The sequence below is a fragment of the Bidens hawaiensis genome, unplaced genomic scaffold, assembly GCF_021521415.1.
Source record: "Bidens hawaiensis isolate Kalapana, Puna unplaced genomic scaffold, B.hawaiensis_p1.1 tig00026215_1, whole genome shotgun sequence".
Taxonomy (NCBI): Eukaryota; Viridiplantae; Streptophyta; class Magnoliopsida; order Asterales; family Asteraceae; genus Bidens; species Bidens hawaiensis.
This window is the reverse complement of record NW_027494222.1, coordinates 129109-150007: the sequence shown is the minus strand read 5'-3', so window position 1 is coordinate 150007 and position 20899 is coordinate 129109. Positions and strand designations below refer to the sequence as shown.

The following is a 20899-nucleotide window of genomic DNA, read 5'->3' as shown; positions in this document are numbered from 1 at the left end:
AAAAGGAGCAATTAATTCATCTCACAAACGTTATTTACGTGTTTTCTATGTCACTAGTTTTTACATATATATTTTTTATATCCGTTTTATTTATTTTCAATAACTAAGTTTTAAATACAAGTATTTAAAGTTTATTGGTTAAAATAGAAAATAAAATTCACTGTTTGCCCATAAATTTAATAATTATCTTATAATAGTAATAGTAATAATGTCTAAATGCTTTATTTAATTTAAAAATGATTGTTTTAAAAGAAAAGGATGAAACAAGATTATTTTTATTTGAAATACAGTAATGCCAATGTAACTTTTTCATAAAGTATAAGGGTGTGTTTGGGATTGCTTATTTAAGTGAAAAAGGACTTGTCGTTAAGAAGACTTGTTAACTTATGAATTTTTTAAAAAAATGTTTGGATTAGCTTATGTGTTGAGGGAAATCAAAATGACTAAAAAAGATATTCTTTTTTAAAATGAGTGTAATTGGTTTTGAGGTTAGAGAAGTGTAATAGGTAAATCAAACCCATTAAGTTAATAAGTTAGAGATTTCTAACTTTTCAAAACCCCATCATTTTGTCCAGTGGCGCCCCAACCATTTTGGTGGTCCAAAACGAATAACAAATTTGAGGCCTTTTACAAAAATAAAAATATAAAAAAATTGGAAAAAATTACAAATTTTGTCCTTTTGAATTACATAAATTATGGAATGAGTCCTTTATTGAAAATAGTTTCACTCTTTGTCCTTTATTTGGATGTTTGTCATGGTTTTTGTCCTTTACACTAACGAATGTTAAGTTTCTCAGTTAAGTAATCTCATGTGCTCTACACATGAGGGCATTTTAGTCCTTTAACAATTTAAAAGACTATTTGTGTAATATGTAAAAATATTTATCTAACTCAAACACCCGACATCTTATTTCATCTCCATTCACTAAGAAACCCTAAAATCCACCCACCTCCATTACCACACCACCCCCTTTAACAAATTTCCGGCCGAACAGTAACCGGAAGCCGCTCGTAGTTAGCCTTCAAGCACATCGAGTCGTTGGATTCCGGCGTCGGAGACGGCGTACAGCTCGCCGCGGACGCGGTGGCGAGCGGCGCCTGGGATTTTGGCGGCTGTGTGTTGCGGGGTGTTTGTGTTGGGATGTCGTGGGGCGATGGCCGTGGAAGGTATTTATGTTTTGTTGTTGTTTGGAAATTTATAAGCTTGGCATGATTAATAATTAATGTTGTTTCAGGTTAGAGAGTTGAAGGCTAACTACGAGCGGCTTCCGGTTACTGTTTGGCCGGAAATTTGTTAAAGGGGGTGGTGTGGTAACGGAGGTGGGTGGATTTTAGGGTTTCTTAGTGAAGGAGATAAAATAAGATGTCAGGTGTTTGAGTTAGATAAATATTTTTACATATTACACAAATAGTCTTTTAAATTGTTAAAGGACTAAAATACCCTCATGTGTAGAGCATATGAGATTACTTAACTGAGAAACTTAACATTCATTAGTGTAAAGGACAAAAACCATGGCAAACATCCAAATAAATGACAAAGAGTGAAACTATTTTTTGATAAAGGACCTATTCCATAATTTATGTAATTCAAAAGAACAAAAATTGTAATTTTTTCAAAAAAATTGGTATTGTAATTTTCATTTGTTTTATTCATTCTGCTTCACATTTAATAAAATAAATAAGTTACATATGATTCATTTTCATTTCTCTAGATTTGTTTCTTAAAAGAAACCAACCAAAATATAAATTTATTGAAACGCGACATTAAGGTAACTTGATTGGACGATATTTAAAAACATCTTTTGCACAAATCAAAAGAACAAAAATTGTAATTTTTTCAAAAAAATTGGTATTGTAATTTTCATTTGTTTTATTCATTCTGCTTCACATTTAATAAAATAAATAAGTTACATATGATTCATTTTCATTTCTCTAGATTTGTTTCTTAAAAGAAACCAACCAAAATATAAATTTATTGAAACGCGACATTAAGGTAACTTGATTGGACGATATTTAAAAACATCTTTTGCACAAATCAAAAGAACAAAAATTGTAATTTTTTCAAAAAAATTGGTATTGTAATTTTCATTTGTTTTATTCATTCTGCTTCACATTTAATAAAATAATTAAGTTACATATGATTCATTTTCATTTCTCTAGATTTGTTTCTTAAAAGAAACCAACCAAAATATAAATTTATTGAAACGCGACATTAAGGTAACTTGATTGGACGATATTTAAAAACATCTTTTGCACAAATCAAAAGAACAAAAATTGTAATTTTTTCAAAAAAATTGGTATTGTAATTTTCATTTGTTTTATTCATTCTGCTTCACATTTAATAAAATAATTAAGTTACATATAATTCATTTTCATTTCTCTAGATTTGTTTCTTAAAAGAAACCAACCAAAATATAAATTTATTGAAACGCGACATTAAGGTAACTTGATTGGACGATATTTAAAAACATCTTTTGCACAAATCATACTTGGGCATTTTCAACATAGGCATTTACAATTTTAATTCATATATCATCTTAGTTTTGAGAGAAATAGACATTGCATTTTAGCTTCTAGAGTTTATACATTTTTTTATTACAGTTGAAAACTATTATGTATGCTTAAGTTATTATAATAATTGTTATCAAAAAATGACTTGAAATGCTATATAATCCTTTTTTTTGAAAGAAAAAAGACACAATTGCAATTGAAACAAGAAAATATTGGATCTCTTTAATTTTGGGTTACATGAACTACTATTTCTACCTCTCATGGTAAGATAAATAAAATAAAAGAAAAAGAAAACTTTGTAGTGGAGATGGGATTCGATAATAGGTCTTCCACAACACAAGTATGGAATTTTACCACTAAACTAGAGCAGCCAAATCTTGTATCATATTTAAATAATATTTTTATATTAATGATAAAGATAGGTATTTCAAAAATTGTGGCCTCAAATACTTGGAGGTTCAAAGCCTTAGCTTGGGCTTCTTCTACATATGGGTCGGCCCTGATTTTGCCTTCTTCATAAGTTAAAATCCAAAAGACCTTATGATTTGCCAAACACCTTATACATCTTATTAACTTTTCAAAAAGTTTATTAGTAATAAGTTAATGAAAATAAGGAATTCAAACACCCCTAAAGATAGAACATGATGTAAATTTGTAAATATACAAAAGAGTAATATCAAATAGAAATTTTGCTTAAAAAAAGAACCCTCTTTAAGAGGAAAATAACTCAAGCGATTATTCTCACTTCCGTTTGGGATATTTGGTGTGCCCATAATAAGGTGTTTGACAATATCCCGATATCACCTATAAATCTAATCCATATTATCCAGACAATTTCCTTCGTCTAGGTCAGAAACAGATGGCTTATTAAAACAAAAAAAATATATGTTTTTATTAATAAAATCATTTCCATTGTGTAAAAAAAAAGAAAAAAACATTAATATGTGATGGGCTATGAGAGGTGGATTAATGTATATTTATTCACTAGACGGGTGCCCGCACGATGCAGCGGGTGTTTGGCCCTATTAATCACGTAGCAAATATGAGTGTTTATGGTTCGGTTAAAACCTTGAAATCCTTTAAACCGGTCATTGGTTTGGCTTCTTTTTTCTTTTTCTTTTTACATTCGGTTAGTTGGTCGGTTTCAAATATTTCAAAACGTAGTGAACGATTGATTCGCGGTTTATAATGGCAACTGACCATATGGCACCAGACCAGATTGTAAATGTTAAATGCATTTTAATCGTTTTTATTATTAATTATTAGATATGTTTAGTTATATATATTAGATATAGTTAAACTGTGAAACCAAACTGGAACCAAGCCGTTGGTAACGATTCAGTTTCAACCTTCAATGGTTGAGTTTGGTTTTGGACGACAAAAAATCAGTATTAACGGTTGGGCTCACAAGTTTAACTTAAAACCATCAAAACCGACACTAAACACCCGTACGTAGCATATTAATTTATTTAAATTGAAAAAAAATTATAACGATATCATATTCAAATTAAAGAGAATAAAATGCTCGTGTTTATGATGTAATTTTTTTATAAAAATATTAACGTATGAAAAAGTTATAGTCGTTTAAAAATCATGGATGAGAAGCAGTGGCGGATCCAGGATTTTTTTCCGGGTGGTGCACTACTTTTAGACGTTTCAATTTCATGGAGTCGGGTATAAAAAAATCCGGGTCGGTTTAAGGTTCGGGTCGGTTCGATGGTTCGAGAAAGTACATTACATAATAAAAATACGATAAAATAATAAAAGAGACACCGTCATTAGAAATTAAAAACTAACAAACTAACAAATTAAAACCAACAATCTAACAAACTAAAACTAAATTTAACAAATAACTTAACAATCAAGAGCAATTAACATTTTACAAGAAGTCAAGAACAATTAACATTTAACAATGAATTGTGAATGTAAACTTACCTTCAAAGTGGGAGGATTAGAGGATTCGAGTAAAAGAGTAGGCGGTGGCAAGAGGACGGGGACGGCTGAGTGGCTGACAGAGTGAGGTTGCCGACGTTCCACGATGGTCGGAGTGACGAGGACGAGTGGCTGACGGAGTGAGGCTGCCGGCAGTCAGGGGCTGGGGACAAATAAATAACTTAAAGATCAATTAATTTTCAAATGACTTAGTTTTGGTATTCTAAAAGCTTTATATTTCAATATATATATATATATTATTACGAATACGCAATTCATAACAAGAAAGAACAGACTAGTTTCTATGTCATCAATCTAGTTTGATAAGTCAGATCTAGAAGCTTCAAGTTCATGACTTGTAATTTACCTATAACAAATTCCTTAAACTATTAATGATAAAAAAGTGAATTACCAGATGAGTTATTGTTGGCTGAGAAAACAAAAGGCTTAGGCTTATTGTTATCCTGAATTCGGTCTTTGAATCCCTGGAAGTCAGCTTCGAAGTCATCTGATGGTGGTGGCTTTGAGAAGTAATAGTGTGATAAATTGGAATCACGGAGAAGATCTGCGGCGGTTAAACGACGAGACTGGGGAGGCGCTGTGTGGTGTTTTGTGGACTGGTCACTGGTTGTGTTTATTATAAAACCCTAACTAAGTAAAAAATGTTTCAAAAACCAGAATCGAACCTATGACCTCTGGGTTACAAAACCAACAGGTTTCCAGCTGGACAAAGGCTTCAAATGTTTATAAGGTGGTTCCTTTCTAATTTATAAGGTGGTTCCTTTATTATTTTCTATATATAAATACACTATTATTTCAAAACTCGGGTGGTTCCTCGGAACCACCCATTTTCACTATAGATCCGCCCCTGATGAGAAGTTAGTTTAAAGTTTAAATTAAAAACATAATATGGTTAAAGATGATGGACCAAACTTGTAAGTTGAATGAATTGTGTTTAAAAGACAAGTTTACACTTACTAACACATGTACCTTATGCATTAGCAATTGTAAATCCCTTAAAATCAAGTGTCTTAATTTGCTCTTATTTCATGTATTATATATAGTATAGATAGTAATGGGACCGTTGGGTCTCGTGGACTCTTTTAGAAATAGAAAAAGGTAGACATTAATACGTGATGGGCCATTTGCCTATGAGAGTTGGATTATAAGAAAAGATATTGAAAAGCACATGTTTTAATAATTTTAAAGTCTATTTATATGTATATTTAATATAAAAAATTAACTTTGAGTTTATTTGAGATACATGTTTAACTATAAATTTTGATATAAATCTTTTATGTATTTATTTTACTACATAAGTAAATCAAGATTTAAAGATGTACGCAAAGGTAATGTAAATTAAGACACATATTTTTACAAAAAAAATAAACTCGTATAGAAAACTCTTAAAAATTATGCTTATCAACATTCACAATTCAAACCAGGGTTATTCAATAATCTGTTACCAAAAGTCACTCGAAATCGCGTTGTAGATAAACAAGTCGAGGCAGACCCGCTTGTTGGCTCACTCTAGTTAAATAAAGCCACTAATTTTGTAGAAAGAAATCGCCCGCAATTTTTTTTGTTATATCTATCTACATGTGGATAAATATTACCTTTCGTTGTTATCTATTCATATTTGCAAGAGAGACAAAACTTTAAAACTTGAAAGGAAAAGAAAAAAAAAGAGTTGAAGCTAGATCATTTGACTTTGTCTAGATGTGATCCAAGGCTCCAAGCGGGTTCAAGTTCCTGAAGAGCGTATTTATCAAAACAAATAGTATTACCTCGAGTCCAAGCTCAAGCTAAAGCTGGTCTGGCTCACTCAATAGACAGGCCTAATCTAGAGCATGATTGACTAAGAGTAAGAGGTTTACACACCCTTTTGTATATTTGGGCAAGCCATAAATGAATTTATCCCTTAGGTCAACGATTCATATGAAATTATCTCATTAAACGATATATACACAATTATTTCAATACAATCAGTAAACCTTATCAAATGAGTCACTAAAGGATGAGTGTAACACCTTAAACAAACTTTAGTTACATTGGCTATAGACAAGGAACACATGGTCTCAAACACCATTAATATGTTTTGAACATTTTGATTGTAGCAATAAAAACTCCACGGTTTAATCGCGCTTGGCCAAAAATAACATCATAAATTCATAATAAGTACATGTCGAGACAGCCCGCATAAGCACAACAAGAACACAAAGCCATACACCCTGATCTATTAAACAAACAATATTAGTTGATTCGTCGTTTCCATCCTCCCCATTACCACCGTCGTCGACGCCACTAGAGAACTCAAGTTGCTACTAATTTATTTGTCCCTATTCATTCAATACTTGAACCAAGTTGCCACTTCATTTGTCCCTACCCTTAATTACTTAATACACAATCAATCAAACCTCTTTATCAACTAAATCCTAATAATAACAGCTTAGTTCTGTCTTCTGGTCCCAAGCTCTTTTTCCATATAAGCTCACTCACTCTTTCTCATCATAGGGGCCATCACATCCTATAATTCCCCAAACCCCACACTAGTAATGAAGATCCAGTGCGACGTTTGCCAGATATCGGAGGCTGTCATTTACTGCACCGCCGACCAAGCCTCCCTTTGCTCCGCCTGCGACCACCAAGTCCACCATGCTAACAAACTCGCCAATAAACATCCACGGTTCTCGCTCCTTCATCCTTCTCTCAAAGACTCACCTCGCTGCGATATTTGTCAGGTATTGATACTTAACAGTAAATTAATTTCATCCTCGTTTTCAGTAAATTAATCATAAACTTAAAATATGAGGAAATCGATGGTTAACAGTTATTCGATTTCATCGTTCTCTTTCGAAGACCTAAGATGAACTCATAATTGTGTATATACAATAAATTTGAAATAAGTTGAAATTGACGCATGATTCGATCGTAATTGTGCATGTGTTATTGATTTTGAATCTTATTCCGTAACAATTTCATTAATCAAATAACCGGAAGTAAAAAATATGAGGAAATTGATGCTTATCAGTTATCCGTCTCGTTTTAAATGTCCATTTTTTCATTTTTTGTTGTCCAAATTTAAATGTTATTTCTATACATATAAATTCAATTTCCAATTGTGCCCTTACTATTAAATGTCATTTTTTAGTCAAGGAAGAAAAATGGTTTTTAGCCATAATAATTTAAAGGACATTATCGTCATTTTATACCTCACAAAATAAAATTATCAAACATTTTATAATTTGTGTGTTTTGAGTCCCATAACATTTAAAATGGGACGGAGGGAGTATTAAATTTCATCAACCGAAGCTCTGATTAAATCAGAATTGTGCATATTTAACGAATTTGAAATCCGATGCATGATTCAATGTAATTGTGCATGTTGTATAGATTTAAAATCTTATTACGTGTCAATTTTTTAAACTAATCAGGAGCGTAGAGCATTTCTGTTTTGCAAAGAAGACAGAGCTATATTATGCAGAGAATGCGACGCTCCGATTCACAGAGCGAACGAACACACAAAGAACCACACTCGGTTTCTACTCACCGGAGTTAAGCTGTCGCCGACGTTATCTTCTTACGACGATTCATTTCACCAAACTCCGTCGTCGTCAAATTCCAACGGTTCCGTTGAAAGTAGTAAAGGTTTTGGCGGTTCGATTGATCAGAAAACCGGTTTGACGAATAATTATTATTATTCATATTGTGGTGTGAATCAAGAAGATGGTGGTTCAATGGGTATATCGGAGTATTTGACGGAAACGTTGCCCGGCTGGCATGTTGATGAGTTCCTTGATCCGTACGGTTTCGGTAAGTTTTCATTAACAAAATTAATTAAATTGGTATCTTAAGTTTGAAAAAACTACAATATACACCCTTAAAATAATATTATTTTTTTTCGTTTTAAAAAGATTTAAATTATATATTTTTTTAAATAGTTTCTAAAATATATGAATGTCCAACAAAGCTCACCACATGGATACACCCATTGGCATTGACGTCGATCATAGACAAGACAGTTTACTTGGTCGTCGCTAGGGGTGTTCAAAAGGACATTTCGGATAGTGGATTTCACTATCCGAATCCGAAATTTCAGAGATTGGATAATGAATCGGATATCGGAAAATTTTAAAAAAAACATGTTTTCAAACTAAACATACAAGTTTTCCAAATCTTTGAAACAAATTTGTAATCAACAATCTAATAATATGTAATTAGCAATATAAAAAACTAATAGAAACCTAAAAATCAAAAATGCCTTATTGCGATGGAGATTGGGAAAACAATGGCGGAGCCGTGGTGACTGACGAGGGCTGGAGTAGTGGTGATGGACGAGCGATGGACATGGTGGTGACAGACGAAGGCTGAAGGTGGTGATTGGAGGTGGTCAAAGATGGTTCTTGTGAGTTGTGGAGGCGGGAAAGAGGGCAAAGATCGATGGAGGTTTGAAGCTTGAAAGCAGCTATGTATGTTTAGAAAGAGAAAGAAACTAGGGTTACATCTAATATTAGTTGATATGTATTAAAATTAAAAACATTAAATTTAATAGTTCGGATATTTGAACTGTCCGAAAAATCCCAAAAATATTATCCGAATATGAATTTTCGAATATTCAGGGTTCGGATATCTGAAATTTCGAATAGTACATATACGGATTCAGATTATTTTGAACACCCCTATCCGTCGCCCATAAGTCTAATATGGTAAAACCCCTTGTCGGCGCATAACATTTTTTTTTATCACAAACGAGACTTGAATCCACGACCTTGTCTTGTCATGAGGCTATAACTAAACTGGTTGCCTATTGATAAAAAATAATATTCCAAGTTAACATTGATTATTGTTCTAAAATATATTCTTAGAACACAAAATATAAAAGCATATTGCTACGCTATATATATGAGACATAACAACCCGTGAAAATAATATTAATCCGAAATAGCTTCATATATTATATGTGTTAATGTCCATGTCAGAAAAGCGTTTAGCTCATTGGCCATGAAATTCACGTACATATTTCGTGCACGCTTTAGTTTCACAATATGCCATATTTTCTTTTGGAAGTATAGTGAATTAGTGAGTGACCCAATTTTGACTTCTTTTTTTCTTGCCTATGAGATTATTTTCCTATATTCTTAAATTTTTCAACAATATATACGTAATTTTCTCTTGAAAGGAAATAAAGAAATATGCCATAAACTGAATCATAAATCTAAATTAAGTTTTTCTAGCTTCGTATTTAAAAATAATATTGGTCATTGGTCAATATCATAACAATTCTTATTTCCTATGAATTGACAGGTTTATGAGAAGCATATTGTGTTGGGTTTGTAGGCCTTGTTGGCCCGGTTTATTATATGAAGTCAAAAGAGGAGACGGGTGTGGGCGGTCGGGCCCAAGCCCGGCCCGGTTTAGATTTCTTGCATAATAATTTACTAACCCTAGTTCAGTCTCTATATAAACAACATTATGTACTTGTAATATTGGTCACTCAATAAAGATATACCTAGTTGCCACCCGTGGACGTAGGTCAGTTTAGACCGAACCACATTAAATCCTCGTGTTCGTTTACTGCTTTCGTGTGTGTGTTCAGTTTCGTGTGTGCGTTTAATCCTAACAAGTGGTATCTAGAGCTTAGGTTCGGATCACACGAAGAACACGTTGAACCATCCCGTCACACCGCACCAGTAGGTCGGATATCTAAAGTCGGTAGCAGCCGTTTGTTTTAGTGTTCCGTTGGCAGAAAACCGCCGCCGCCACACTAATTTCGTCTTGACCGTAACCCCCGCGACGGTTGGAATTTGTTCAGAATAACTGGTCGCTGATTTAAAGATTGCGGTAGAGAAATTATTACTTTTGGGTGAGAAAGGCGTCGCTTGGAATTGTGGTGCAGATTAAAAGGAATTTGGACCAGAAAAGTGTTTTTTTTCATTTTTTTGGGCCTCGTGAAATCAAAGGGCAGTAGCCCATATTGTTTTTCCTTTTAATTTGATGGGCTAGATACAAGGGCAGTAAGCCCAATTTGGTTTAAATTGTGTGGCCCAATTCTTGGGACAGTTTGGCCCATAAATAAATTTGGGTCGGGTCAAGATCTTATTATAGCAAAGCACAAGCTAGGAAAATCAAGATCCTATTTTTTTAGAAGAACGGTTGTCGAGTCAGAAGAAGCGTTAAAGAAACCAAGAACCAGTACCAACCGCATTTGTCAGGTTTTATCGTTTCAGTTTCTGATTTATAGTTCGTATTTCCGCTGCGTTTAAAATAGGTTGATTATTTAACAGAGTTCAGTAAAACAGTTGTTAAGTTCAGGCCCGTGCGATTGCTGTGTTTGTCTCTGTTTTATCCAGTTTTTTCGTTTTAGTCATTGTCATGGCAGAAGACGGAAAAGTTTCGATACAGAAGTTTGACGGACAGAAGTTCGGTTGGTGGAAGATGCATATTGAGGCACTACTTTGTCAGAAAGACTTGGATGTAGTGTTCGAGGATGAAAAACCAGAAAAGTTGTCAGAAGCAGATTGGAAGAAGTTAGACAAGAAAGCTAGGGCTTGTATTACATTGTCGTTGTCGGAAGATGTGGCGTTTAACGTCATGAAAGAAACCACAGCCCGTGGTATGATGGACGCACTATCCAACATGTATGAGAAGCCTTCGGCAGCGAATAAAGTCTATCTTATCCGAGAGCTAGTGACAACAAGAATGAAAGAGGGTGGGTCAGTTACAACTCATATCAATAATCTTAATTCGATCTTGTCCCGCTTAGTGTCAGTTGACATTAAGTTTGATGATGAAGTTCAAGGCCTCTTGTTATTATCCTCTTTGCCCGACAGTTGGTCGCAAACAGTGACTGCAGTTTGTAGTTCGTCTACAAATATTACTTTCGATGGGATTTGAGATCTGATTCTGGGAGAAGATTCAAGACGCAGAAGTTCAGGTGAATCATCAGGCAATATGCTAGTCACAGAAGGTAGAGGTAGGGGAAAACAGCGAGGCAGTGGGAGCAGGAAGAGGAGTCAGTCTAAGACTCGTAAGGATATTGAATGTTGGGGTTGTAAAGAGAAAGGACACTTCAGGAATCAGTGTCCGAATGGTAAGAAAGAGGTGAACGTTACAGAAGACGACACAGATGACGGGGTCAGTAGTGATGAGGCTTTGGTTTGTAGTGTTGAGAGTAGCGTTGATGCTTGGGTGATGGATTCTGGTGCATCGTTTCATGCCGCTCACTGTAGTGAAACGATGAAGAATCTTAAATTTGGGGATTTTGGAAAGGTTCGACTAGCGAATGATGATATTTTAGAGGTTACGGGTATGGGAGACGTTGATTTGATAATTTCAGCCGGTACTTCTTGGACTTTGAAAGACGTGAGGGTTATTCCAAGTTTGAAGAAACGTTTGATTTCAGTTGGGCAGCTGGATGACCAAGGGCACAATGTTAAGTTCGGGAATGGGCAGTGGAAAGTAGTCAAAGGGAATCTCGTGGTTGCTCGTGGCAAGAAAATGGGTTCGTTGTATATGGTCGATATGTCACCGAAAGGAGTGGATCCAGTTTTGGTGAAAGACAAAGTCCGGTTCACAGAATCTCGTGGGCAGAAGAATGTTCGTTTTGCAAGTAACAAACCCAGAGCCAAAGTAAAGATTCAGGATGAACGAGCTAGGAAGGTTAAATCAGTTGGGGGACATCGTGACAGTGGGAGCACAGGTCGTGTTTTAGTTACAGTCCCAGGTCGACAGTGGATTAAGAAAACCAGTATTCCAGCTGTAAAAGTCTCTCCAATGAATTACTTGCTGAATATGGAGAGTGTTTGTTCTCAGGTTATCTCAGGATCCGGTAGTTCGTTACAGTGGGAGCCGGTAGGGACAGAGAACGGGTCAGGGGCAGTTTCAGCCATGACTGACGTGTTGGAGCTCCGGGGAGCTTCAACGGGCCTTCAGGTTAATTGATGAGAAGGCGGTGGCAACTAGAAGAAGTTTAATGTTCAGATTACATAAGTACAATCAGGAGTGCAGACGAGAGTACTCAAGTCCTCCGAGTGGGAGATTGTTGGGTTCGTAGGCCTTGTTGGCCCGGTTTATTATATGAAGTCAAAAGAGGAGACGGGTGTGGGCGGTCGGGCCCAAGCCCGGCCCGGTTTAGATTTCTTGCATAATAATTTACTAACCCTAGTTCAGTCTCTATATAAACAACATTATGTACTTGTAATATTGGTCACTCAATAAAGATATACCTAGTTGCCACCCGTGGACGTAGGTCAGTTTAGACCGAACCACGTTAAATCCTCGTGTTCGTTTACTGCTTTCGTGTGTGTGTTCAGTTTCGTGTGTGCGTTTAATCCTAACAAGTGGTATCTAGAGCTTAGGTTCGGATCACACGAAGAACACGTTGAACCATCCCGTCACACCGCACCAGTAGGTCGGATATCTAAAGTCGGTAGCAGCCGTTTGTTTTAGTGTTCCGTTGGCAGAAAACCGCCGCCGCCACACTAATTTCGTCTTGACCGTAACCCCCGCGACGGTTGGAATTTGTTCAGAATAACTGGTCGCTGATTTAAAGATTGCGGTAGAGAAATTATTACTTTTGGGTGAGAAAGGCGTCGCTTGGAATTGTGGTGCAGATTAAAAGGAATTTGGACCAGAAAAGTGTTTTTTTTCATTTTTTTGGGCCTCGTGGAATCAAAGGGCAGTAGCCCATATTGTTTTTCCTTTTAATTTGATGGGCTAGATACAAGGGCAGTAAGCCCAATTTGGTTTAAATTGTGTGGCCCAATTCTTGGGACAGTTTGGCCCATAAATAAATTTGGGTCGGGTCAAGATCTTATTATAGCAAAGCACAAGCTAGGAAAATCAAGATCCTATTTTTTTAGAAGAACGGTTGTCGAGTCAGAAGAAGCGTTAAAGAAACCAAGAACCAGTACCAACCGCATTTGTCAGGTTTTATCGTTTCAGTTTCTGATTTATAGTTCGTATTTCCGCTGCGTTTAAAATAGGTTGATTATTTAACAGAGTTCAGTAAAACAGTTGTTAAGTTCAGGCCCGTGCGATTGCTGTGTTTGTCTCTGTTTTATCCAGTTTTTTCGTTTTAGTCATTGTCATGGCAGAAGACGGAAAAGTTTCGATACAGAAGTTTGACGGACAGAAGTTCGGTTGGTGGAAGATGCAGATTGAGGCACTACTTTGTCAGAAAGACTTGGATGTAGTGTTCGAGGATGAAAAACCAGAAAAGTTGTCAGAAGCAGATTGGAAGAAGTTAGACAAGAAAGCTAGGGCTTGTATTACATTGTCGTTGTCGGAAGATGTGGCGTTTAACGTCATGAAAGAAACCACAGCCCGTGGTATGATGGACGCACTATCCAACATGTATGAGAAGCCTTCGGCAGCGAATAAAGTCTATCTTATCCGAGAGCTAGTGACAACAAGAATGAAAGAGGGTGGGTCAGTTACAACTCATATCAATAATCTTAATTCGATCTTGTCCCGCTTAGTGTCAGTTGACATTAAGTTTGATGATGAAGTTCAAGGCCTCTTGTTATTATCCTCTTTGCCCGACAGTTGGTCGCAAACAGTGACTGCAGTTTGTAGTTCGTCTACAAATATTACTTTCGATGGGATTTGAGATCTGATTCTGGGAGAAGATTCAAGACGCAGAAGTTCAGGTGAATCATCAGGCAATATGCTAGTCACAGAAGGTAGAGGTAGGGGAAAACAGCGAGGCAGTGGGAGCAGGAAGAGGAGTCAGTCTAAGACTCGTAAGGATATTGAATGTTGGGGTTGTAAAGAGAAAGGACACTTCAGGAATCAGTGTCCGAATGGTAAGAAAGAGGTGAACGTTACAGAAGACGACACAGATGACGGGGTCAGTAGTGATGAGGCTTTGGTTTGTAGTGTTGAGAGTAGCGTTGATGCTTGGGTGATGGATTCTGGTGCATCGTTTCATGCCACTCACTGTAGTGAAACGATGAAGAATCTTAAATTTGGGGATTTTGGAAAGGTTCGACTAGCGAATGATGATATTTTAGAGGTTACGGGTATGGGAGACGTTGATTTGATAATTTCAGCCGGTACTTCTTGGACTTTGAAAGACGTGAGGGTTATTCCAAGTTTGAAGAAACGTTTGATTTCAGTTGGGCAGCTGGATGACCAAGGGCACAATGTTAAGTTCGGGAATAGGCAGTGGAAAGTAGTCAAAGGGAATCTCGTGGTTGCTCGTGGCAAGAAAATGGGTTCGTTGTATATGGTCGATATGTCACCGAAAGGAGTGGATCCAGTTTTGGTGAAAGACAAAGTCCGGTTCACAGAATCTCGTGGGCAGAAGAATGTTCGTTTTGCAAGTAACAAACCCAGAGCCAAAGTAAAGATTCAGGATGAACGAGCTAGGAAGGTTAAATCAGTTGGGGGACATCGTGACAGTGGGAGCACAGGTCGTGTTTTAGTTACAGTCCCAGGTCGACAGTGGATTAAGAAAACCAGTATTCCAGCTGTAAAAGTCTCTCCAATGAATTACTTGCTGAATATGGAGAGTGTTTGTTCTCAGGTTATCTCAGGATCCGGTAGTTCGTTACAGTGGGAGCCGGTAGGGACAGAGAACGGGTCAGGGGCAGTTTCAGCCATGACTGACGTGTTGGAGCTCCGGGGAGCTTCAACGGGCCTTCAGGTTAATTGATGAGAAGGCGGTGGCAACTAGAAGAAGTTTAATGTTCAGATTACAGAAGTACAATCAGGAGTGCAGACGAGAGTACTCAAGGCCTCCGAGTGGGAGATTGTTGGGTTCGTAGGCCTTGTTGGCCCGGTTTATTATATGAAGTCAAAAGAGGAGACGGGTGTGGGCGGTCGGGCCCAAGCCCGGCCCGGTTTAGATTTCTTGCATAATAATTTACTAACCCTAGTTCAGTCTCTATATAAACAACATTATGTACTTGTAATATTGGTCACTCAATAAAGATATACCTAGTTGCCACCCGTGGACGTAGGTCAGTTTAGACCGAACCACGTTAAATCCTCGTGTTCGTTTACTGCTTTTGTGTGTGTGTTCAGTTTCGTGTGTGCGTTTAATCCTAACATATTGCTACTTGGTACATAAGATCCTCAAAGCCATGTAATTTGGATTGTTGATGGTCACAAGACATGTGCATTTTTGCAAATTCATCATCAAAGACAATATTTGTGAAATAATCATGAATAAGGTCAAGTATTAGATGAGATAGATGAAGAACAAAAAAAAATGCACTCTTTGTATACTCTTCTTCATCCATCAAGAGACCAACAAAACCATAAATCATATTTAAATTGTATGGTTTTGTTCTGTTTAGAATATTGGGTTGTGTAGAGTAAGCTAGGGTCTCTCTTTTTCCTTGTGAGTTGGATTCTAAATTGTCGTTTTCTTGATCCATGGGTTTCTTATTATTGTTTTTTCCTAGTTGCTTTAGTAGTTTGTTTAATATGATACCAAATTTAAGGAATTGCTAAAAAAACTATATAATGTGTTTGTATGAAGTATTTGACATATAGAATATGAGTTAGAAAGAAAGTTTATTTTGTTAGATAACCATTATATATATCTCAATTGTACAAAATATATAAATGTTTATGCAGTTCTCATAGTTATGTAGTTAAAGTTTATTTCATATTAAATATATAAAATTATATGAAATAAGTCTTGAATACAGAACTACGAAGCTAGTAACACTTAAAAAGGCTTGAAGGACGATGGCTCACAATCAAACAATTGTTTTTCTCAATGAAATGTGATAATTGTATCTTAAGGGGTAACGGGAAAAGAGGTTGTGATATTCGTCTTGATGGTGGAGGTGTCTCATCATCGAAGATCAGAGGTGGATTTGAGAGGGGGCGGGGAAGGTGACAACTCCTTACCCAATCACCTCAATAGGACCGACATTTTTAAAGAAAATTTGACATATCTATAAGTTTTTGAAAAAAAGTATATATGTATTCTTAATGCTTAAACTTTAAACCAATTACCAATTCATATAAGCTTACTTTTATAAAAAAAAAAAGTTTTTTTACATAACCCAAACCATAACCAATAAGCTCATTAAAAACTTTAACGAATAAACCCAAATAAAATATAAAAAAAAAACTGTTTTGGTTAAGTCCTAATTTTTTCTCGTTTTAGGCCCAGTTTTTTTAAAAAAATTCTTTGGGACGGCCCTGTCAAAAATGGTGACCGAATACTGGAGAAGAGGATTGAAAATGACGAGGACAATGGTGTCTTGGATGTACAGAACAAATAAAAAGAAACGAATGATATTAAAAAGGTCAAAGTAAAATAAACAAATATAAATGATATTTACATTATAATTTTTTTTTAAAGTGTGTTACTGTTTTCGCTATCAAGATAAAACTCATTACATTTTCATGTCATTAATCCAACATGAATTACCAATTATAAGAAAAGAATTTTTTTTAGATGTAAATATATGTTAAGTTAAATTCCATTTACATTTATTACACACATGTACACATTATTAATAATCACCGTCTAAGTGGTATGATGTTTGTCGTTCATAAAGTGAGGTGGTAGATTCAGATTTTTACAAGTAAAATGTTAGGGGATTCTAGGTGGAAAAATTTTTGTTTCTAAAAGAAAAGAAAAAAAGAAAAACAAGAGTTAAAGACACAATGAATGCATGCCAACATAATCAATACTTTGATTTAATAGATGAAAAGGCATAAATAGGACAACCCAAAAGATACTAGAAAATCTAAGGGTTGTGTGATCCAAGGTTGGAAGATGATGGAGTCATGGAGATTTATCTTTTTCTTTGCTTTGGAGAAAATGGTCCCCAAACTAGACACAGGGTTATTGTGAAGCATGGGCCGTGGGCGCTTTAAACATTTATGAATGAAATCTTTAAAGATGCACATTAACCAAAATTTTGACCTTTTAATTATAACATACATACTAGAAACTCTGATTCTAACTATAACATCAAAGTGATATACAGAGTAAGAAGCCGTCTAAACTTGACACCTGAACCAAAAAGGGAGGGATACGTGTCTAACGAAAATGTGAAAATCCGAATAAAGAAGGCAAGGGGTTGATGCGCCATTATATATAGTGCAACGTAGGCGAGCAATCTCCTAGCACACCGATGAGTGCACCCCGCTTAAATTTCTTTACAAAAATTTCAATATAAAAATACTATTCTTGAACTAAGATGAAAATATTTGTTTTCTTCTATTTAGCCGTTTAAAGATAATGAAGTGTAATAGCATGCTCAAATTAAATATAAGAAAAAAATTGTTCTAATTGTATAACAGTTTTAAAAAATAATGAAATATCTAAAAGTTATTTACATTTAAAAATATAGTAAACATAAAGATTATTGTTTTACCTTAGTTTAGCTATATTTGATTGATCAATGGTTTAGATCACTTCCCTCTTATCTTAGAATTTCATGTATTTTGTTTAATTTTCTCTAAATACGTTTATAGAGAAATAAGAGAAACACATAAATACTTACAATGCATTTACTTTAAGTGTGATGGATTAATTGTTAAAAACTTGTTTGTTCACACTAACTTAACTTGAGTTATATATGTCAACCACTGTATACAGATGCATTATGTGATTTTTTTCATAATTTTACGAGTAAAATTTGTTTTGAATTCGTTTTGCATTAAACGTGTTTTTTTATTTGCTTCCAAATAAAGTTTAGTTTTATTTTCCCCATGTTTAATGAATTGTGTTTGAAATCGAAGTCGGCAAAAACTGATTTTGTGAAACTAATTTAAACTTTTAAACATGAGTAAATTTTGTCGTGAATGACTTTATATGATGGATTTTCGCATATTTTCATAGTTATTATAGACAATATATTATTAATACATGTTATAATACATCTATCAAATATAATGATACAAATGTTTGTTTAATATTATAAATTTAACACTAATATATTCATTGTTATCTAAACTGTTCGGTCTATACAAACAGTTAAACATTGGACCGTACGTGTCACTTTTCGATTATTGTCAAATACTAGAAGCACTAGAATTAAACAAATAGCTCGGTTTTGAGCAAATCAAATGAAGTGACGAAAATTGAAGCGAACCAAGTTAAAAACCTTCGTTGCATATCTCTGTCTTCTCATTTCAACTTATTTTTTAATGTAGGTGCGTTCAAGCTACAGCTTTGACATCCTGTCCGTTTACAAAACATTGAACAAAATGATTTATGTAGAAGTAGAGAAAAAAGAAAGGTATTTGAATAATAAAAACAAACACAGTTATGTCAAAACCTTAAAATTGATGCATACATGCTAACATGCATTCATATACACATGTGTGTATGTAAATGTAGTATAACACGAATACAAAAGGTGGCATGGGAAAGCATGGGCTTATGCCAGGACCAAAAATGTTTGAAGGTACTTTTGGATATGTACTCCTTTACAAGTTGTTTATTTATTGATCTTGTTTGTATAAATCTTATTCAATGATACGCTTTCTTTGCACATATGTCTCTTTAAGGATAAATTATTAAATTCCACTTGTCTTTTTATCTTTTTCTCTTGTCTTATTGTATTTTTCTCAAAAAAGTTTTGGTGAAAAAACTATTAACTAAAATGATGTTTTTTGAAAAATATTTACCAAACTATTATTATTAACAACTTTTTTTGCAAAGAAGATCGATTCACAGAGCAAACGAGCGCAAACATAAACACACTCACCGGAGTTAAGCTGTCACCGTCGTTATCTGATTCATTTCACGTCAAATTTGAACGGTCCAATTGAAAGCACTAAAGGTTTGGGTGGTTCGATTGATCAGAAAAATGGTTTGAAGAATAATTGTTATTTGAATTGTGGTGTGAGTCAAGAAGAAGGTGGTTCAACAGGTATATCGGAGTGTTTGACGAAAACGTTGCCCGATTGGCATGTTGACGAGTTCCTTGATCCGTACGGTTTCGGTAAGTATTCATAAACAAAATTAAATTGGTATCTTAAGTTTGAAAAAACCACAATTTACACCCTTAAAATAATATTATTTTTTTTCTTTCAAAAAGAATTATAATTTTTTAAAAATAATATTCTAAAATATATGAACGCCCAACAAAGCTCGACCATCTGGATACACCCTTTGACAATAAACCATCGACGTCCGTGATCGCAGACAACACAATTTACTTGACCCGTTGTACGAATGCATAATATGGTGAAACCTCTGGCTTGCACGTTACATTTTTATCACAAACGAGACTCGAACACACGTCCTTATCATGAGGCTACAACTAAACCGATTGGCTATTGATAAACAATATTCCAAGTTAACATTGATTATTGTTCTTAGAAAAAAATACTTACTATTTTATGTGACATAACAACCCATAAAAATAATATTAATCATAAATATCTTCATCTTCATATATTATATATAGGTCAGTTTTGAGCAAATCAAATGAAGTGAAGAAACTGAAGCGAATCGATATGATAAAACATCTGGTTTACGCATGACATTTTTATCATCAACGAGACTCAAACCACGAACTTAGTCATTGTCTTGAGGCTACAACTAAATCAATTGGCCAGTGATAAATAATATTCCAAGTTAATGTTGATTATTGTTCTAAATTTTATTCTTAGAACACAAAAAAACAAAAGCATATTACTATGCTATATTTTATGAGACATACAACCCGTTAAAATAATATTAATTATAAATATCTTCATATATTATATGTGTTAACTGTTAATGTCCATGCCAGAAAAGCTCTTAGCGCATTGGCCATGAAATTCACTTACAAATTTCGTTTACGCACTTTATTTTCACAATATGCCATATTTTCTTTTGGAAGTATAGTAAGTGACCCAATTTTGACTCTTTTCTTTTATTGCGTATGAGATTATTTTCCAAGATTCTTAAATTTTTCAACAATATATACGTGATTCCTCTTGAAAGGAAATAAAGAAATATGCCATAAACTGAATCATAAATCTTAATTAAGTTTTTCTAGCTTCGTATTTAAAAATACTACTGGTTTATGCATGATATTGTGATATTACTTCCTATGAATGGACAGGTTTATGCAAAGCATATTACTACTTGTTACATAAGATCCTCAAAGCCATGTGATTTCGATTGTTGATGGTCACAAGACATGGGCATTTGTGTAAATTCATCATCAAGACAATGTTTGTGTGAAAGTCATCAATGAGGTCAACTATTTGACGAGTTAGATGAAGAACAAAAAAATGCACTCTTTGCATGCTCTTCTTCATCCATCAAGAGACCAACACAACCATAAATCGTTTTTAAATCCTATGGTTTTATTCTTGAAGAAACGCTAGGTGACCCCGAGTAGATTATGGATAATCTAGGGGTTAAGTAATGTTTCCCACGAGGGTTAGGTCCGGCAAAGAAGGATGTTCTTCAGATGACCTGCAAAACAGACACCGTGAGCTCGTCACTGAGAAGGGGGGGGGGGTTCCTCCTTGTGACCAC

General features: G+C 34.9%; 1 protein-coding gene across 1 annotated transcript; it reads left to right on the top strand.

The window, feature by feature from the left end:
• Window positions 1-6609: 6609 nt before the first annotated feature.
• On the top strand, window positions 6610-20644 carry LOC143573142 (B-box zinc finger protein 21-like). The gene is made up of 3 exons (XM_077058102.1): window positions 6610-7184; window positions 7878-8256; window positions 20478-20644. Exons 1-3 carry the CDS (start codon window positions 6999-7001, stop codon window positions 20528-20530), a joined length of 618 nt encoding a protein of 205 aa, XP_076914217.1. The 5' UTR covers window positions 6610-6998; the 3' UTR covers window positions 20531-20644.
• The last annotated feature ends 255 nt before the right edge of the window (window positions 20645-20899 follow it).

Bases quoted from the DNA above. Each gene is read 5' to 3' on its own strand.
- LOC143573142 (XM_077058102.1), top strand. From the start codon at position 6,999: ATGAAGATCCAGTGCGACGTTTGCCAGATATCGGAGGCTGTCATTTAC. The intron at 7,185-7,877 runs GTATTGATACTT...TAAACTAATCAG, and splicing joins CTCGCTGCGATATTTGTCAG to GAGCGTAGAGCATTTCTGTT. The intron at 8,257-20,477 runs GTAAGTTTTCAT...ATGAATGGACAG, and splicing joins CCTTGATCCGTACGGTTTCG to GTTTATGCAAAGCATATTAC.